Source organism: Aethina tumida, chromosome 2, assembly GCF_024364675.1.
Source record: "Aethina tumida isolate Nest 87 chromosome 2, icAetTumi1.1, whole genome shotgun sequence".
Taxonomy (NCBI): Eukaryota; Metazoa; Arthropoda; class Insecta; order Coleoptera; family Nitidulidae; genus Aethina; species Aethina tumida.
The window spans coordinates 8,496,638-8,518,545 of NC_065436.1; the positions used below are offsets into that span (position 1 = coordinate 8,496,638).

Below are 21,908 nucleotides of genomic sequence, written 5' to 3' on the forward strand. Positions count from 1 at the left end.
TTCTACTGTTTCTTAATTTAATGATTCCTAAACAGATAATCAAGAATATGATTAAGACGATTATTCTTCATATAACCCAGACATATCTGCAATAACATACGAATACCTAGATCATTGTTAGTGTGAAAATATACACGATCTGTCTCAAAACTTCCTCAAGTGAAGCCACCCAGAATATGAAAACTGAACTAAACAGGTAAACAATTATTTAATCACTCTTGAAATTTCCGTCGCTCTGGTTTTTATACTATTTTCACAATTCCATTTTGTTTGTCATCGAAAACCATGAATTATATAATCGAATTCACGCCCCAACATCAAACGATCGCCTATTGCGTGACAACACAATGCCGACTCTATTGCAAAATAATGAAAGAGTTTTTGGCTAAAAGGGGTGTTGTTGTGTTGGAACATCCGTCATATTCCCCAGACTTAGCACAAAAGCTCCCAAACAATGACTTCCAACTTTGTTTCTTATACTTTGTATCAAATTTTAACTTCTTTGTAACGCTGAAGCTAATGGATAATTTAAGTATAATATTGCCCGAACAAGATACAATTTTCTTAAAAATTTTGAAGTACTTACACTTGGAATTTTATTGGAGATTCCGCATAAAAATGTTGGTGCTTCATATCACTCTTCTACAATTGTTTAAATATTAAACTCAACTAAATTATTATTATAGACTAAATTATTATTATATTGCCTTCCTGCTTCGTTTGAGTAGTCACCATTAGATGGGATAGGTATTAATTGGAAGTGTTGAAATTTGTTTGGATTAATTATTGGGGGTTTATTGACAAGATATAATTATTTTTGAATGTAAAGGTTAAGGCTTTCGTGACCATTGTTTCCATATCTATATTTGTTTTTTGAAATTATTTCCTGACGTTTCTCTAGCACAAGTAGCTAGCGTCTTCAGAGGTTTGATTTGGTTCGTATCTTTTTGACATCTGAAATGACAACTTGGACAACTGTGGTACTAGAAATCTCGTCCTGTTCATTGGCCGTTCTTATCTGCTTACCGATTCTGGTGTTTTTGAGCACTGGTGTCCATATTTTATCAATCTTCAATGCTTCTTCGTTCCAATTCTATTGGTAACTTTACATATATATATGTATCAGTCCTCACTCCTCACTGGGTGGATCTTTATTATTTGTATGAGATCTCATTGTTCTTGTTCTTCAGCGAGGCGGATAGAAGACTGTGTTGAATTTTCCTTGTTTGTATAAAAACAGTATGGATGTTACGAATTTATTATTTGGACTTTTTCATATGTGTTTTAATTCTTATCTTATCAACAAAACCACAAATTCACAGTTTAACTATCGGTTTAAATGATTGAAAAGGATTTATTAGCAAATTATTATATAGTACTATAATTTGTTAGTATGTAGTTTCAATTTACGATGAAGAGTCGCAGATAAAAAAATAGAATCTATATGTTTATTCTGTTGGGTTCATTTTGTAAGAATTTTTAATGTAAAAATAAATGCTTACTAAATTTACAATAATAATTAATATTATATAATAATAATGCTTATGAATTCACTGTTTGGCTTCAACAGTATTTTTCCCCAGCAAAAAACAGATAAGAAGCAAATTTGTACAATTTTATTGTTCCACTTTGAGCAATGCTAAAAAATGACGACATCAACAATGTGTTGGGCCCAGGATTACACATTAATTTTCATATGTGGCTTTATTTTTATCTTATCAACAAAAACCACAATTTCATAGTTTGACTATTTTTGTAATTGTCATCTGTTAAAAATCAAATTGATAGAAGATTTTTTAAATAAAAATAAATTCTTAGTTCATTATTTTTTAAATTTATAATATTAATTAATATTTTATATGTGTAGAATTCAGGAAGCTGTAATGAATAACAGCAGCGGCGAACCAGCAAACAGTAACCATACTCTTCTTTTGGTGTAATTTCTTTATTGGAAAGAATTTACGGACTTACGTGCACTCCAGTCATAGTAATGATCGTTGCCGAATGTCCTATAGTATCCATTTTTCATCACATATCATTTTGAATAAGAGGCCTTTGGTCTTGTGAGTATTTCTTAGTTCCCAGTCCAAAATGCATCCATAGGAACATTGTCTACCATTGTTCAAATTTTATTGTTGCACTAGTTTTCATATATAGTTTAATTCCTATCTTATCAACAAGACGACAAATTCTAATTTTTTACTGTGGTTTATTTGTATTTTTAGTTATCCAATTAACCGAAGAAGATATATTAACAAAAATATTATGTAGGTATGTAATTTGTTAATATATAAGGATTAGTTTTTGATGAAGAGTCACAGATAAAAAAATACGATCAATACCTTGATTCTGTTGGGTTGGTTCACTTTGTGAGAATTTTTAATGTAACCATAAATGAGAAACTCAATATATTTTAAATTTATAATAACTTCTTTCTTTTTTTACATATCATTAATATTTTATGTATCGTATGTACATTATTATTTACCAAAAAAGTTTCCAAAGGATTTCGCAATATTTCTTCCCACATCGGTTGCTTTTCCGCCAATGCTGTTACCAAAGTTTTTCGTTCCTGCCTCTATATCATGTCCTATATGTTTGGTTTTTTCTACTACAAAGTTTTTAGCTCCTGTGGCAAGTTCACCAGTTTTTTTAAAGACGGCCTGGCTAGTTCCTTGTACTTTTTCTAAAACAGTACCTCCTAAACTAGCTGCATCATCTTTTACTGCATTCGTCCTTATGAAAGCCTTTTTTAATTTGTTTCAGAACTCGAGGAATGACTGCGATTTTGTCTTTAAATCTCATTATAAGTAAATAAATAGTAAACATTACGCAATTATCATTTAAAATTTATACGAAAATTACCTTTATCTATTTCGCTTTGAGGGACATGAAATGTCACTGTATCTTGGACAACGCGTATTTCCCCATACAAACCTTCACCTTTTAAAAGATGACCAAAATCAATGGTTACATCTGCAGCAACATTTCCTATTGTAAGTTCTAAAGTTTTCGTATCAAAATCTATATCTACAGCCCTTAAAGGTAGACTCTGTAATCGAAAATATATTGTGATTGAACAACAGCTTTCAACAACACAGTTATGATTATATATTTCTGATAAATGCATTTAAAAAATTAAACTCACCTTTGCGTAAGCATGTCCTAAGAATATTAAAAACAATGGTAGTACAGCCGACTTAACCATTGTTTTAGAAAATCTAAAATAAAAATACTTATATGCAACATTAAATGAAATATTATTTACTTACATTCAAAATGGTGTTAATGGGACAAATCAGAATCGACTGAAATTGAACAAGTATTTATACCGACAAATGATTCATATATAATATGGTTGGAGTATACAGATAAAGTTTTAACCTAAACTTTTAAACCGTAGTTAATAATAAAGCGGTTGTTCTTCCTTTGATTGTGCATTGACGTGTTTAATATTTTGTTTATCAAATGGGCAATAATAAATAAACATTTTGCAAAAAAAAAAATAGAAATTTAAAGTTTAATTTTTCAATTAATTATGGTAACTGATCTAAAAATGTCAATGTTAGATAATCTAAAATAATGTATGTAGCAAAACAATTGTTAATTGTTAATTGTATTGTAATTTGAAACAAAATATCCTGCTAATATTAATAATATAATTTTTTAATCGTCTATAAGACAACTCTTTACCAAATTGTATGAAATTTACAACCAAACTTATATTGAATCACTCAGTATTATTGTTTTTCTATAAAAAATTGTTAATAAAAAACATTGTTATTTGATAAAAATTTATATTTTTTGTATGTGGTAAAATTTGTTCCTTCAATATCAATTTCACTGATCCCATGTATAGTTGTAGTGACGTTAACTTACTTATTTTCGCAAATTTTATTGAAAATGCCTTATGTGGGGTTATTAGAAGTTCAATGGGGAAGAATTATAGCTCTGTCAGAACAAGGCATGTCACAGAGAATAGTTTCGAAAACCTATTCAAGGTTTCTGAAGTTTGGAAACTCTAAAAAATAGCAAAAGTAGCAAAAAGAAATGGTCGAAATTGTTAGGAAAAGACTCGAGAATTATTTAGAGGAAGACAGTTACGGATTCCACAAATATCAACGCAAGTTGAGTTGAGTTGGCCGCTTAAGTTGGTGAAAACTAGACAATTGAAGATTGGCAAAATAGAATTGGTCTACAGTCAGTTGATCGGTGGATCCGTGTTTTAAGAGGCAAGATATGCTTCGTGCTGCCTGATCGGTCTCCAGATATAAAGTAGGAAGTGTAATGTCTTAGGGTGGCATTATGAACGGTGAAATGACTATTTTTATTCCCATTAGACTATTACTAACTGGTCAAAGGTTATGAATTTAGTGCTACAACCGGTAGTAAGCCTCTGAAGAGATGTTTTCGAGGATTTTTTCCTATTTATGCAGGATAATACTCCTCCACATACCAGTATATTTGCCAAAAATTCTTTGGAAATGGAAGGTGTGACCGAATTAGAGTGGTCCTCTTGTTCCCCGGGTCCTAATCCCATTGAACAGCTTTAGAAGACACTAATAATTTAATAGAAAGAATGCTTCGACGAATTAGTGCTTGCATTGCTGTTAGGGGTGACAACTCTGATTATTAGATTAACAAAAACCTTTTATTTTTTCTGAAAATCTAATTTACCACAAATAATTATTTTCAGATTTTTGCTCCATATAAAATTTGTTTTAATGTTTTTGTCTACAGTTTTGTAGTAAACTTGGTTTGGATAAATAGCTTTTTATTTTAAAAATACTTTTTAACGTCGTTTCTCGTAATTACAAGGTAATATAAGTTTGGTTGTATATACATTAAAAGGATATAATTAATAATTTAGATATTAAGCAGAAGTCTATAGAAATTGTCCCATTAATCACTTAATATCTGTTACCGAATTTGATGGCCATACCATGTTATCATGATTTATTAATTAATTCTAGTTAACTTTTACTTAGTAACTAATAGAGTCATGAAGTACAATAACTACACTCCAGGAAGGAAGAGAAGAGAATCCCACAAACACTCAATGCATTTTTCTTGAATCTGTTGAGAGCAGACTATCTAACACTTCGAACATGCATCTGAAAGTTTTAACTGCATCTGCTTGATTCAAATCGTAATTACAAACCCACTATTAATACTAAGCATATGAATGGATTATATTAAATCATATGCACATGTCCAAATTCCACAAAATTTGATGATGTAAAGACAAATGTTAATGAAAATTTCTTTAAATCAAATGATCTTAAACTTATATTGTCAAATTACACCAAAAGAAGAGTATGGTTACTGTTTGGTGGTTCGCTGCTGATGTTATTCAGCTTCCTGAATCTTGGAGAAGCAATTACAGGGATAAAGTACTGCACTCCAGATTGTCGAAATGCCCCAAATGTAATAAGAGCAAGAAAACCGTTATTAAATGACTTCGTGGGAGAATTTTTAGACCACCACTTTGTTTAGATTCTCACGAATTTTTTCATATTTTTATGAGTTTTCTTAAAATTAATCTTACATTTGGTAATCATAAAATAGTCGTAAAATACAAAATTTATTTTAAAAGCATACTTATCTTAATCTAAACGTTTGTTGATTTTTTAACACATATGTTCCTTTCGAATCCTTATCGAGTGTCAGGGTGTGGTCGCACAGTGGGCTTGAAGTTTAAATGGTGATATTTCTACGTAGAACTAATTCATAAAATATTCAGTAATTAAATTAAATTAACTAAAAGAAAATTTAATAATTTACTCCAACATGAAATTTTGGAGAATTGTAACTTTGTTCTTTTATTTTTGTCTTAGTAAATTTAAGTTAATCAATTGATTTTTAAAGGATTGAAAATATTTGTAAGTACAATGGTTTTTTCCTTATGCAAGCAACATTAGAATTGTAATTATATTGAAAAAATGTATTGTATTGTATTATGAATTGCATTAAGGTTTTTTAGACCAAGTACATGAAAGTTAGAGTAACATTATATAACAGGGAAACATGTCGATCAATTTGGTAACAATGTTGTTCAGGACTGAAAAGTATGTTTTAACAAACAACCCTATTGGTTGGAATAGAATCTCTGTTGGGGAGATTTCAGTACTTCGGTACCACCCTTTTCTCACCCCGCTTAATTATGAAATTATAAAACCTTAAGTTTCAGTAGTTTCAGCAGATTTTATTCGAAACTTTCAACACGGTATTTTCTGTCCGTTTACGTACAGTAATTCCTTGTACGCGAACGCGTGTTTGAGTGTGTGATCAACAAGAAGTCGAAGTACAACAATAACAAAGGTCAGTGACACTATAATTTAAACTATTATAAAAATGTGTAGTCAGTAAAGTACAAAATAAATATAGGATAAAATCGCTCCCTTTAACCTGACGTAACGAGTCTTTCAAAAAGACCAGGTACTATCACTCGAGTAGTATTTACCTACGTACCCGTTACACAAAAATTGCCGGGTATGTGTCCGGCACCGGTCAACAGATTGGGGCCAATCCTTCTCTATGACAATTTGCCCACACATCGCACAACGGACGCTGCAGAAGATGAGTGAAATGGGGTAAGAAAGTCTGTCTCAACAGCCATACTCACCAGACCTTCAGCCAGTTGTTTATTACAGTTCCACATATTTTAAATAATAATCTAGATATATAAAATATAATTATTATAAATTTAAAAAATATTCGAGTAAGAATTTATTTTTACATTAAAAATTCTTACAAAATGAACCTAACAGAATCAATATATATCGTTTCTGCAACTCGTCGAAATCTGAGACTTATGTACTAACAAATTATTGTAGTACATAACAATCTATACATATAAATAAAATTGGAGTGTCTGTTTGTAATTTTGAAATAACCGTTTTTTTCTAGATGCATATGAATATAAATACGGTACATACACCAAAATAACATTTTTTACAATTTTTGTCTCTCTGTCTGTCAGTCTGTTTGTTCCCGCTAATCTCTGAAATGGCTGGACCGATTTTGACAGGACTTTTGTTGGCAGGTAGCTGATGTAATAAGGAGTAATTTAGGCTACTTTTATTTTAGAAAAATTCTCTTATTTTAAAAAAATAAAGTAATGTTGCAATGTCCAAGTACTCTCCATAACCACGCGCAACTCGCGCGCATGCCACCACTGAACCGTCACGCCGGGCGCCTCCCACCACTTCTCCCACCAACGATTGATTATTAATTTGAATTGATTGATATGTATCTTTTATAATTACACCGATCCGTTCTTCTTATCTTATCTTAATTCAAAATATTTTGTTACATTTTAACTGCTTTCCTTTTTTACCTTTAAGTAATAATTATAAATTAAGGACATTTGTGTTGAATATTCAGATTTACATTGAAATTGATAAATTATTTATAGGTTATTTTATTTAGTAAGTAACGTAGATAGTTGTTTTTTTCTAATATTTAGTTATGCCTAAAAGAAAGTCAAATCTCTCTAAAGAATGAGAAAGGCCAAAAGCCGAAAATTGCGACGTGAAAATGAACCTGAACAAGATAGGGAAAGTTGTCTTACAAATTGTAGATTACGGATGTCCATGTCTAGGTCGAATGATAGAACGCGTCATTCATTGTTAACAATGCCCTTAAGGGCTCAAGAATCTTTGGAATCTCGAGATCACCGTCTAGAAAACGATCGTATTCAACATGCTATCGGACGAAGTGGCAAGTACCACTAGTTTGTTAATAAATCGCCTTCAATCAATTTGATTTTTAACGGATGACAAATAAAAAATAGTCAAACTATATATTTGTAGTTTTGTTGATAAGATAAAAATGACACCACATATGAAAATTAATGTGTAATCCTGGACCAAACACATTGTTGATGTCGTCGCTTTTTGGCATTACTTAAAGTGGAACAACAAAATTATGCGAATTTCATTCTTACCTGTGTTTTGTTAATAATTTTCAAGGAATATTGAATAAACTAAAAAAGCATTTTTTTTAAACATTAAACTTTAATCAAGAGCTGAGTTAATTAAAGCCGTGGCTAATAAAATGTAATATATGGGCCTATGGAGAACAAATATATATAAAAAGGTTGCTCTTACTGATGAATTTTTTTAAATTAAATTCAACTAGCATTAGATACATTAATATTTGGAATTGGTACCTGTGTTTGTGTTTTCCGATACGAAATAAAAATATTACATTATAATGAATGTTTCAGTAATAAGATTGCAATGAAACAAAACTAGATAAATAAAAATTTAACGCATTTAAGGGATTTACCAATATTTTTTTAACTTTAACTTTTTAACCAGGTGCATACTTAGTATCCATTAAATCCATGTATCGTAACGCCGGTTTTAATATATAATCAAAATCTTTTATTTATTATATATTTATTAGATCTTTCAATAAACTTAACTGACTTTTAATTGTACTTCTTCAAGATAAAAGTATCAAATCAAGGTATAAAAAAATAACGATACACACATTAATTCAAAAATTGATTCACTATTACTGATAATAAATCGACAAAATGAACCAGAAATTTCAATCTTCTTCATGACAATACTCGCCCCCGCGTCACACAACTGACACTCCAAAAGTTGAAAAAGTCTCTATAGTTGAGATCGAGAATTGTTTGAGTCCGACTAAAATGTTTGAAAACATTCTTTCTGCTTTTCTTAATTCCTTTTATTGCTGTGTGTATATCTAAATAATTAGACACGGAGTTCAAAAGACTCATACACTTTTCGTAACATTTTAGCCGGACTTAATGAATTATCGGTCTCAACTATAGGGATAATACGACCCGGATCTATGACCAATGAGAACAGCCCCTTCATCAACTAAGACAAGTGAGCAGCACAAGACACACATACAACACAATCATACTTCAATCCAAACACAACTTCCATTTTGAAGAATTATTTAACATGGACCAATACGATGAATTCGGGGGATGTAACCTTCAATACGATTACGAGACATAACAATGTCCACTAAGGAATTCAAAGAATAAAACAATTTTCAAGTATTTCAACACAGACTCAATACCATAATTGAATTACATATATAAATAAAATAGAATTCATATATATATTAATATATCAGTTTCCCAAAATCGTGAAAAGTAATAATAGTCATAAAGTCAATAATAATAATACATTAAAGATTTGATGAATATGCCAATCTAATTAGGAGCGTCTCTCTTGACCTTCTCCACTATTATCCTATCTAACTAATGATTATTATTTCTATTTTTTTAATATTTCCGTTTCTCTTTTAATATTCCCTGAATCTGATTATTTATATTTTGGTTTATACTCCTGGTAATGACCAACCACACTAAAAAAATAAATACTTCCCTGATTAGGTAACCAAATGTTTTGGGGAGGTCAATATCCAGAAAAACCACATCCGCAAGACTTGTAGTGGTGGATTTAGTGGGCAGATTCTTCTAACACACTACTTAAATAAACTTGATCATTTTAATTTCCCATAAACTTTGTGTGTGTAACTTAAGGATCTTATAAGTTTTGATGACTTGGTGATGTTGATATTATACTCTTTAGACCGGCACAAAAATTTTTATTTAAATACAAAACCTAATGAATAAATGAACAAACAATAAACACAATACATTTCCTAGTTCTTTGTGTGATGACAACGTATGAGGTTGTAGACATTGTAATTCAACTTATTTCAGCTTTCATAAATTAAGAAGGATGTCACGTCATACGTTACCACCACGTATTTGTAATGTAGTGAAATCTATTGGAAATAAATTTAAAAATATTACATAAAGGTCATATAATGAAAAAAATAAGAATAAATGGTGTATAACCTCCACCAAAAGTGTATAAATTGATTGAACTGAACTGTGTTTCAGACACTATCAACTTTTGTGAGTATTGTAAGGACAGTGCAATCATTTAAAAACTACCACCGCTGTTCTCTTCTTTTTCTTTAATTAAGGGGTTTTTTATCCCCTTACTATTTTGTCTGGCTTTAACAACAATTTTCTCTAGAATTTCAATTTCTTTCTTTATCTCTTCCTCTTCCTTAATGACGTTCTCTTTAGACTTGTTTAGCTCCTTTAATTCGAGCGATAATTTTGTTATTTCATCTTGTTTCTTCTTACACATTTGCTTAATTTTTTCATTATTAGATTGCATTTCTTCACATTGTTTACGCTTCATCTCGTACGAATCAGTACAGTTTTTGGCTAAGGCTTCAAATTCCGTCAGTAACTCACTTTTAAATTTATCATTAGTGGCGTTATAAATTGAAAGGTTGGTATTCAACTTTTTTATCTCAGTTTGGTGATCAGAATTAATTAGCTTTAGCTCAGGCATTTGGGACAATAAATTACTCATTTCTTTTATGTTAGAATCAATATATTTCTTCGTTTTAAAATTCATCTTTGAAATTTCACTGATTAGACATTGTTTTTTTATAATATCTTCTTTACTTTTTTTGACTTTCGACAGTAATAAATCATGTTCCTAAAAAGTATTGCGTTAGAGTTTCAGAAAATTAAAATTTCTTTATAAACTTACTGTTTGTAATTGGGTCAAGTTCGATTCATTCGATAAATTCATTTGTTTTAAAACGTTGAGTTTCATAAGCAATTCCGATTTCAAAGATTCATGTTTTTTAAAATACTTTCTATCTAACTTATCGTTTAGGCTTTTTGCTTTTGAAATGTTGTACGATGTTTTACCTTTAGTTTGTATTACTTCATTTATTTTTTGTTGAGTTTGGTTAATAGTGATTCTTACGGCTCGTCTAGAAGGTGAGATGACTGAAGCCCTTTCATGTTCATCAGCAATCCTAAAAATAAAATGTTTGTATTAAGAAAATTAACAGGAACTAAAACTTATATTACTTACTTATTTTCAATATGCTCTAATTCAAAATTTTCTTCATATTTGCGAATATTGCTTTTAAGTTCTTTAATTTTAGATTCATACTGTAAATTTGACAGCCGGAGTTCCTCATTAGAATCTCTCAACTTTTTAATTGCATTGTCGTATTCTTTCTTTGTTAGCAGTTTCCCCTCAGATATCTTAATCAATTCTTGTAAGTCAACTAATTTGGATGCGTAACACTTATGATCCTCATCAATGTCAGCAACTACTAGTTTTTCTTTAATTTTTCTTGTCGCCAAAGCCGTTTCATATATATCTTCTACTTCCTTCTTTAGAGTTTTGTAAAATTCTAGAGCAGCAGCATTTTTGTGGGCTTCTTCGAATCTCATTTTGGTGTCCGTGCTTAATTCCAAGTAACTTTTATCAATCATGTCAGTAACCATGCGATGGAATTCCAAATGGGAGTTATTGTAAGCTTGCATCAATTTATTGAAAGGTGTAAGCTCTACTTTTTTCTCCACCTCATCAGCCTTTGAAGCTTTTGCTTTTTCTCTAGTCTCACTTACATTATTTATAGAAGCGGACTGCAATAAAATGAGATTAAGTTATTATTTCACCATTGGAAGTCTCGGTGCCTGTTTTAAAAATTTAAATTAAATAGTGTGGCTTGTGTAGTGTGTTTCAATGTGAACGAAAAGGGACAGAGCCATCTATCCGCAAGTGTATCCATATGATGGAAGATAACTGTAATAAATGTGTAAGACAGTTTGATCATTTAAATTTCTGTTCATTTGTCGTCTGAGTAGCTTAATAGGAAGGATTGTGACAATATTTAATTTGTTATTGATTTGTAGAAATAGGAGGATAGTTTATAAATTTTCGGTGAATAGACCAGGAGGCGAGAATGAGTCGGTCGTCAATTTACTGAAATCTTATTAAGGTATATTTTATTAAGCATTTAATGTAATTGATGAACAACTTGTATTTGAAAACATATTTGATTTGGATAAGTTACAAGTAAATTTAGACTAGGACAATTAGACAAGTCTGCTATAGCCGAACATGGACTGTTAGATGGAAATTATAAGATGATATTCCAAGATACACAACAGAATGATTAGGGAAGCAATTAAAAGCCATAAAAACAGAAATAACTTCAATAGAAAAGAAGAAGCACTGAAACCTGATAAAATATGGACAGCAGTGCTCAAAAACACCATGTAATTTCTCAAACATCGGTTGTCCAAGTTGTCATTTGATTCTCAATGACATGTCAAAGAGACACGAACCAAATCAGTTCTTTGAAGATCCTAGCCACTCGTGCTAGCGAAATGTCAGGAAATAATTCAAACGTTTACAAACGTACACATATACACCATGTATAAATGTATAAATACCCCAACATAATTTAATAAGATGTAAAATAGAACTTATGTGTTCTTGATGTAAAATAAAAAAAAAACTTGTTCTTGAAAGATTTAACCAAAACTGCTTATCGAGATGTGAATCGTTAATCATAGCTTGTTCATTGAAAAATTACTTTTTAATTATTGAATAATAATGTGGATCATGGTGGAGTCCGAAACTCCATGGCAAAAACTCCCTCTTCTCCATATATCAAAATTTGAGGTTAACGAATCAGATTTCAGTAATCGACATAATAATAGTAATAATAATTAGTATAAATTGAAGTTAACTTACCAAAGAGTCTATAACTGGAGAAATCTTTTGTTTAATTGCTTCCAGATTTTTGTTACCTTCATTTTCACTAGCCATATTTTTTGATGATCGTATGCCTTCAAGACAAATGACAGAATGACTAGATTGGTTTGTGAGTCACAAGTTGTGACGATTTTCATTTGTTTAAATCCTTGGTAACATAAAGAGCGTCTAAAGCTCCGACATAGGAAATTAATTTAATTTATTCAGCATCTCTTCAAATGTTAACGTGTTAATAAATATATTAATATATTATTGAATGTTTAAAAATTGTTGCATATTTGAAAGTAATTGAATTTATGGAATTTAAAAATAAGTTTTTAAAATATATGGTGTATAAAGCCAAACATGCGTTGGTAACACTGCTTAATGTTGAGGTGTGAAATACTGAAATGATCCCCTTTTTAAACGACTTAATGGAACACTAAAATGAAATGAAATCCAGATTTTGAAGAAGAGACTGTGTTAACTGCTTACAAATTTTTTTAATTTCAAAATTTAATAAATTAAAAACAGAAAAATTCCAAAACATACGAATAACATTATACTGTTGATAACAATTACATTTTATATTTGTTAATTGTATTATTTTGTAATAATATCAAATCACTGGTAACTAAAAAACAACAAAAATAATTATTACAAGTTAAATAAAAGGCAATTGGCGTATTTGTGCCTTTGTTACGACAGGATTATGTAATATAATTGGTCAACCTGAAAAAGATATAAACATACAAGTTGTTTCTAAAGTCAAAGTTTGGGTACAAGTAGAACTCGTTCAGTAATGAAGAAATTCCGAATATTTTTTTAAAGATTTTTCTGGAGTAATTGCTACCCCTCAAATATAATTTTCAAAAATTGTTTTTACTCAATTAACATTCTAAATTATATACCTACAATTCAATGTAATAAACTCTTTTCATAATAACAGAATAGCATAGATTCTTGCGAATTATTTTTTTCTCCCCGTTTTCTACGCCATTCAATATTATTTTTAAAACTAGTCAATTTAGAAGAAAAAAAGTATTCTTCATTAGTTTTGATTACCACAATCGTTTTTCTGACATTTCTATTTTAATTTTTGAACAAAGTTAAAATATTTCTTATATAATAAAAAATCAAGGAAGTATAATAAATTATATTTTTTCAAATTTAGCTGCCTCTACCAACCTCTGCAATTCGATACCTTAGTTCACAATCAATTAATTACATTTTTTTGCCAACGAAATTGCAACTTTAAGATTTGTGCTCTATCGTTCTCATTACATCAGCCTTTTCTCATTATTAGTATGTTTAGGAACTAGAGGATCGTTGTGTCAGTTCCTATATTATTTTTGAAACCTACGATTTGGTAAAGATTGCACAAAAAATAGTATTTAGGCAGGACGTTGATTTTTTAATGATTCAGAATCTGATTTTATTAAAATTCTTTCAGAAGAAAGTTGGTATTCAAAGAATTTTGAATAGTACAAGAAAAATATTTAACATGTGAAACATGTATTATATTTATCTAACTCACTAATTACTTAAATTTTACTATAAATATTTTGTAAATAGATTAACAGTATAAGTTTTTTAATGTGTGAATAATATGTAATTATATGTGTTTTAAAGTCTAATTCTTCTTCAAAATCATCTTTAAAAAAATTCATAAAAAGTTGTATGTTGTGGGTTATATATATTAACGTAGCCCTTAGCAGAGTATTTTTGAATTTCTTTGCTCCTGATCTCTTAAAATTAACTCTAACCATTATGGAAATAACATGCAAAAAATTTCTTTTGTTCTTTAGAATTTTGTTACTCGGGGACAAATAAAATTAAAATAATGAAGTATACATATTTTTATAGAAAATTTAAAGATCTCCAAAAAGGGTTTTTATGATTTTTCATTAAGTGGATTGGTTTGAAAGTTATTCGACCTCAAAGTTAATTTTTTTATAATTATCAATATCATCAAGTATATTTATAAAATAAACACTTGTGTTTTTAAATATATTAAACATTTCTTATAAAATTAATTTATATAATTATATGAGGTTAAATGCGAATTTAAATTATTTCTTACTTTTTTGTTCAATATTCATTCAACTATGGAAGAATTCTAAAAACTGTAGTTTGTGTTAATATTATAAGCAATATATTTGTCTAATGATTTAAAGATTACCTCTATGTTCAAGTTATAATGGTTATTCACTAAACTTTATTCCATTTTATTATTTTTATCAGTAAACAAACAGATAATTAACTTTCAGAAAAAAGATTTCAGATCAGCAGCAATTTGTAGATCAATTTTTATCAAATTACAACTTATATTATGATGGTACTCGAAAAAGCTTATTTGTTGAAAATTAATTAAAGTTAGGTTTTTAAATATTTCATCTGTACTTTCATTTTGTATTCTTAAATATTGAGAAACTTACTAACATACTTATTGATTACAACTAAAAAATATTATATTTATATAAACAGGTTATAAAATAACTAACAAAAAATGTAATGTAACAAAATTTTAAAGTAATTATTTTATAAATATATTTTATAATTTGATAACTTTGAGCTAGAACCAATCGACTTAGGGTTAAATTCTCTATAAAAATATGTATTATAATTATTTTAAATTTATTTGTTCCCAAATATCAAAATTCTAAAGAACGAAAGAAAATTTTCCCATTTTATTTCTATAAAAAACTTTGATTGGAATGCGTTAGAATCAATATTAAGAGCTCAAATTTTCAGGGATTTTTTTATCAATTTAAAACTATTTAGCGATATATTCGATAAGTGGATTTTTTAGAAGGAATCCCTAATTCCCTTGTAAACCGATCTAAAAAAATTCATTGTTGAGGCATTGAGTTTAAGATATAAAAATATCAACTTTGAATTGAATTTGAAGCTTGGAAAGTACCCAAAGTATACAAGATATCCCATTTAATGATTTTAATAAGGGAGGTGGTGACATTGTTACTTCGGAAATTCCTACACCCGAGCCCTGCAGATCGTATATATTCGAAGGAATTCAGTCATATTATACCAGTTTGTAGTTATTCAGTGATATACATAAAACTTGTGTCTTTATTGATATTTGGTTACGTTTTAAGTTATTAATTAGGTAATATAATCCTCTAGGCTTTTGTGTATACGAATAAATTTAGTTATTATTATTTCAATGATTAGTATAATTAGTTTCTATAATTAATTATTATAAATTTCAATTTATAATTATGTTATTAGCTATATTTTTTACTACTAAAATATTAATAACACCCTGAAGGAATATAATATTTGATTGTAAATTGTAAATCAGGTAAATTAATAATAAATTTATTATCAAATTATTTCCACATACGTACTGTTTACTTACCAATTTCCACATTTTGTTCTCAGAAATACATTAAACACATTAAAAAATATTATTAAAATATTATAAAATGTTATCAAAGATTCAAGGACAAATTAACAACAATATATAGAACAATTATAACAGGTAACTTAGTTTAACAATTAATTTTTTTGTTTTTTCAGTTGTCATGTACAGATAGACCTTAATATTGCTCTTGTTGGCAGTCTCTTTATTCCGAAATTAAATGTGTGAAACAAGCAAACTGCGACTGTTACGATGGTGATTACGTAGAATATCAGTGCACAAAATCCACAAATGTATAAACAAACCAGAATCATGCAAGTCGACTGATTCTCATCAACACCTTTGGATGAAATGGACCTTCTAGTGATGGATGTTGGTGAACAAGTAAAACTTTTGCGGACTTCCAAAGACGAATTATCTTTCTTTATTACGAAGGTTGAATGTGACAAAAATAACTGAACTGACTCTCGGATTTACTTACTTTACGGAATGGAATTTGTTGAACATTTAAAGATACAGAGAGTTAGACACTTGCAAACTGAAGTTAATATTTGAGAGATAGTGTCAAACGTAAAAGACTCTTTAGTTAAAGATCTTATATCTTACAGAGATGATATTTGTAAGAAATTCCTTTAAGTGAATACAGTAACTTACTGCAACTTAAACGGGTTTATTTATTGATCACAGTATTAACACAACAGGGACAAATGATTTTAAAGGCGCTGTGAATGTAGAATTATTAGAATTAGATTAGATGGGAAAACATTACAGAACATGAACAATTTATATATCCTTAGTTTGTTCAGAAACAATTTGTCGAAAATTATGAAAGGCACATTCAAATATATTCAAGAATTCATCTATTCTACGTTTAGAGTACAATCCAATGTTAGACTCCACGATTATGCTTTCGCAAATATGACAAATTTAACAGTAATATCTCTAAATAATTGTAATATTCAGAAATTACCGGCATATTTATTTGAAGGCACAACACATTTGCAGACTTAATGCTAAACATTAACCAGCTATCGATAATTTCTGACAACTTCTTCGATTTATTAATTAATTTGAAAAAGTTAAGATTGAAGCACTAGAATAATTAAATTTTTTAACCGGAATATAATAATCAAGCAAATGCAAACTGAAGAAACCATTTTTGAAGCTGAAAATTTTAGTAATAGTTTAATATGATGAATATGAAGAAATTTCTTTAAATAAATATTACTGCAGCTAAAACTAGTTTATTTATTTAATAACAACTTTAAGATCTTAGAGACAAACTAATTTAAATGTGCGGTACATGAACATTTTTATACTCTTAATTTGTTCAAATCATGAAAGATACATTTAGATACGCACAAAATTTATCTATTGAATATTTAAAGTACATTCCAATATTAAGATATTACAATTAGACCCTTATAGCATTAGACGAATTAAATTTGAAAATAAGATACACACCGTATATCCACACTTGAATCTAAGAACGAAAAGTGCTCACGTGGCAGTCGAGAATGAACCGCACTAAAGTAAAGTAAGTAATATATTATTTCGGGAAACATCACACTTTTGTAACTTTAATAAGTACAAAGTAATTTCACAAATAGAGTATTTTAGTAAATTTGAACTTGTTTCGGAATTAAATAAGCAATATTGAAGATACCCTCTTAATAAATATGAAATTTCAGGAACGTGGTCTGACCAAATATCAAAATGGCTACGTTAAAGATTGACTATGGTGTAATAAAATTAGAAGCCTTATCGTATAATTAAGAAAAACAAATTTAGGTGAGTATTATTTTATTAGGAATTATTTAATATTTATTTATCTATTTATTTATTTTTCAATTTCAGCCTTAACTCAACAACCATTTACCGTTCACCAATGATCAGTCACCCCATGCTGTGCACAGGAATATACGTGAGCAATGAGTTCAGATTGTTTCTGGAAACTCCTGAACTCCTCATTTACAATGTGGACTCTTCCAGCAGAAATTGTAGGAAATTCACCATGTCTAAAATAGAAATAAGAAAGGAGCTTACTTAAATCAATTTCTATATTTATAGAAATTCATTTAAGTACAGATTCAAATTGAAATTGAAAAATTTGAAGGTACCCTCTTAGTAAATACAAAACTTCAAAAAATTGGTTTATCAAACAACAAAATTGCCACGTTGACGACTGACGCCGAGACTGAATTTAATTTTCTGGGAAATTTAGTAGACTTGAGGTATCTCAATTAGAGGGAGAGTCTACTAGGTAGTCTGCATCTTTCGTTCACTGTGGTAAAAAGAGAAGAAGTTGATATGGTAAATTATAGAATTAAACAAATTTCAGTGAGTATAATGTTACTTCTTTTGGAAATAGTCAATATTTATTTATTTTTTATTTACACTTTCAGTTGGTAATTTTATTTAATATCCCTACACCTAAGTCACATCAAATAACGAAATTTCGGGAATCAACAATACAACGAATGATTATATGCAATTGCAACTTCTTCTATTTTTACCATAGTGTAAGAAAAATTCACACTATTTCATAGATTTATGCTCAAATTTAGATACCTCAAGCCTAGTAAATTGTCTAAAAAATTCAATTCAATTTTTGTATCATTCGTAAACGTTGTTGTTGGACAAATCAAAGTCTTGAAGATTTCTATTTACAAAAGGAGCTACATCCAAATTATTTTTATTTATATTAATTTCTGTATTTATAGAAATTCATTTAAGTACCAATAATTTGAATGTGGATCCTTCCTCACTAAATGGATGTGAAAATGTGTTGGAATTAATTTTGTTTAACAACAAAGTTAGGAACTTTAATTGAATATACATTATAAACTATTTTAATTTGTGTATATATATATAAATAAACATGTTAATTGTTAATTGAGAATCAATGAATATAGTGTCGATGAGTATTTTCTACATATTTTTATTTGTTCCTCTATAATATGAGAAAAAAACTACAGACAGAAACTCTCACACTTGTGTGATGGAATATAGGTAACCAATTTGTCATATGATTATATAATTTTTGAAATTTGCAACAATGTTCGCTTAATTAATATTCATTTTTGAATTTGTCATTAACATGTCAGATAATCAAATAAGCACACAATCTACTTTCATTATTTTCTAAATTGAATTTAGTATATTTTTTACAAAATAAAGTATTTGACGTGAACATTAAATAATTTGGTAAAATAAAAATAAATCTCATTTTTAAGATTTTGATCGACTCAAATTTATCTTAGTAATAATGGTATGTCATACATAATTTACCATACATTACTATTATTACCCTCGGCGTGTGAAGTTTCGTTATTATACAAAAACTAAATGTTATTATCAATATTTATATTTTATTAAACAAATCCTACATGGAAGCAGGAATAACAGTTATACAAGATAACACACGCGACTGTTAGTATTAAATAGTAAACATAGTATATAATAGTGGTATAACTAACATGGTTCTGTAACAGTGGATGGCCGCTTCCATCCGAAGCAACCATCACCAGAAGAACACAAATTGTAGTCCTTCTTCCTCCTTTCTTTCCTTCGGACCTTCTGGTCACTGTCGACAATGGCTCTTCAGCACACTTCTTCACCAAATGACACACTTCTTTGCGGTCCAGGGGTGATAACCTTTGGGGTCACAGAACCATGTTAGTTATACTACTTATAATATAAATTGATATTTATATGAGTAAGTGGACGGAAAACCGCAATACGCTAAAATCAGCGGGAGTAAAATCCGCTTTTCTGTAATTTAAATACATGGAGAACCCCATGTCTTTCAATTTTTTATTTTTATCATTCAGATACGAGGAGAGTTAACTCTTACTTTGTCCTAACCTTTAATCTATTGTTATTAATTGTTCATTTACAATATATATTTCTAACTAACTAAAAATATATATAAACATAGAAATAAATTTAATTTACAGTATAATTACAATATTGTTAATATTCTTATTATTATTCAATATTATTATAGTTTGTGCAACCTGATTAATTAATTAATCAGAATAATCATACTCTAAAACAATTTCATAACCCTTATAATTCATTGTATCTAATAATGACTTTTATCATCCGCTTTGTGTATAATATCTCTTATTGACAATATAACACTATGTATGTCTCTGGGGAAGTCAGATTTGAAGGTCGATTTAAACGTTGTATCAAGACATTTCACGTTATTCATTTTAGGTGCTGGTTAATTTATGGGGGTCGATAAACCATTGTCTATTTTTTATTCTTTTCAACATTACCTTTGTCCTCTCTAATTATTAACAGCAAATTAAGTCCTATAACGGAATGCGGATCGAAGTGGTGGCGGTAATTATCAGAATATTTTATTTTCAAAAATTCTATTACGTTATATAAAAGATTCTTGTCCATCTTGGAGTCCGTCATCTTGATAGAAAGGTTGGATCGATACATTATTATACAATATCATTATTGTTTGTGTAATCAGAATAGTCATTCTCCAAAACAATCTCATAACCCTTATAATTCATTGTATCTAATAATGATTTTATTTCAATCATTATTTGTTTCATGGCAATTTTCATTTTAAAAATTTCTAGAAAGAGAGTATATTTAAAGCAAAAGTCTCCCTTTATCAGAACAGATTCTTCCATTTCCTCACAAACAAAGTTCTGACTAATACTTTTATCATCCACTTTATATAGAATATCTCTTATTGATAACTCTATATATGTCTCCGATGAAGTCAGATTCGAAGGTCGGTTTCAACGTTGTATCAAGACATTTCACGTTATTCATTTTACCTTCATCCTCTCTAATTATTAACAGCAAATTGCAAAAGCAAAAGCAATGCTATTATGTTATATAATATAGCATATTTTTGTCCATCTTGGAGTCTGTCATCTTGGTAGGTTGGGTCAATACGCAAAATATAATTTTGTTAAATATATAGTGGTATAGGTACACTTCTAATAGAAACCAGGCAAAATTACCTGACTAAAAACAATTTAATCATTTAGGTGAAGAATTTACCATTAATATCCTGAAGAATTAGAAGATAATTTCAAAGAAAATTTATTCATTATAATTATTAAATGTCCTTTCCGATTTTCAGATCTCTTTATTATATCTTAATATTTTCTGTTGAATTTTATTTGTTTCATTGAATATACATATTTTTAAAGTACAGTATTTTAAAAGTAAAAATCTTAGAATGTAAAGTAACACAATAAATTCTAGAGCACTTGTAACATTTCTATATCAGTATTAATAAAACAATTTAAATTTATATTAATTGAATAATTTGTTGAACATTTATAAAATAGTATTAAGTTTGGATCTTAAATTTAAACTTGTTTTTATTAACAATGACGTACTAGTATTTGTTTTCGTAACATAAATATGTATATATACCAAATTGATATTTTCTTCTTTATAAGGTATAAAGTAAAAAGTATTTTGTTTTTTATCTTGTTCATTGTTTTCATTAACTATTAATAAACTAAGGATGTCAAATCTCTTTATTATATATTAATATTTTCTATTAAATTTTGTTTGTTTCATTCATTTACATATTTTACAGTATTTTAAAAGTAAAGAATATGATTAAGACGATTATTCTTCATATAACCCAGACATATCTGCAATAACATGCGAATACCTAGATCATTGTTAGTGTGAGAATATACGCGATCTGTCTCAAAATTGGTTGGTGCTAAAAATTTCCTCAAGTGAAGCCACCCAGAATATGAAAACTGAACTAAACAGGTAAACAATTAATTAATTATTTAATCACTCATGAAATTTTAATCGTTCTGGTTTTTATACTATTTTCACAACTCCATTTTCCCAAATCAACCTTTGTCATTTTGTCATCGAAAACCATGAATTATAAAATCGAATTCACGCAACATCAAACGATCGCCTATTGCGTGACA

General features: G+C 28.7%; 1 protein-coding gene and 2 long non-coding RNA genes across 5 annotated transcripts in view; 2 read left to right on the top strand and 1 right to left on the bottom strand.

Annotated features, from left to right (window-relative positions):
• Positions 1-12,694, bottom strand: part of LOC109608253 (early endosome antigen 1-like) — a 27,129-nt gene extending 14,435 nt beyond the window's left edge. Inside the window, exon 1 of one of the 2 annotated variants that reach the window (XM_049962419.1) lies at positions 12,585-12,694. In XM_049962419.1, coding sequence (XP_049818376.1) covers positions 12,585-12,659 — 75 coding nt within the window. In that variant the 5' untranslated portion in view covers positions 12,660-12,694. Of the gene's footprint in view, positions 1-10,904; positions 11,971-12,584 lie in introns of those variants that run through there. The other variant, XM_049962420.1, reaches the window with a different exon arrangement.
• The window catches only part of LOC126264451 (uncharacterized), a 27,482-nt gene extending 8,585 nt beyond the window's left edge, over positions 1-18,897 (top strand). Inside the window, exon 2 of the long non-coding RNA XR_007547159.1 lies at positions 18,645-18,897. This is a non-coding gene — a long non-coding RNA (uncharacterized LOC126264451). The remainder of the gene's footprint in view (positions 1-18,644) is intronic.
• On the top strand, positions 17,389-18,569 carry LOC109608188 (uncharacterized). 2 transcript variants are annotated; one of them, XR_002192271.2, is made up of 3 exons: positions 17,389-17,503; positions 17,658-17,757; positions 17,824-18,569. It is a non-coding gene; the product is annotated as an uncharacterized LOC109608188 (long non-coding RNA). The 2 variants fall into 2 exon arrangements; XR_007547157.1 differs by having other exon boundaries at positions 17,456-17,560.
• Positions 18,898-21,908: the final 3,011 nt, after the last annotated feature.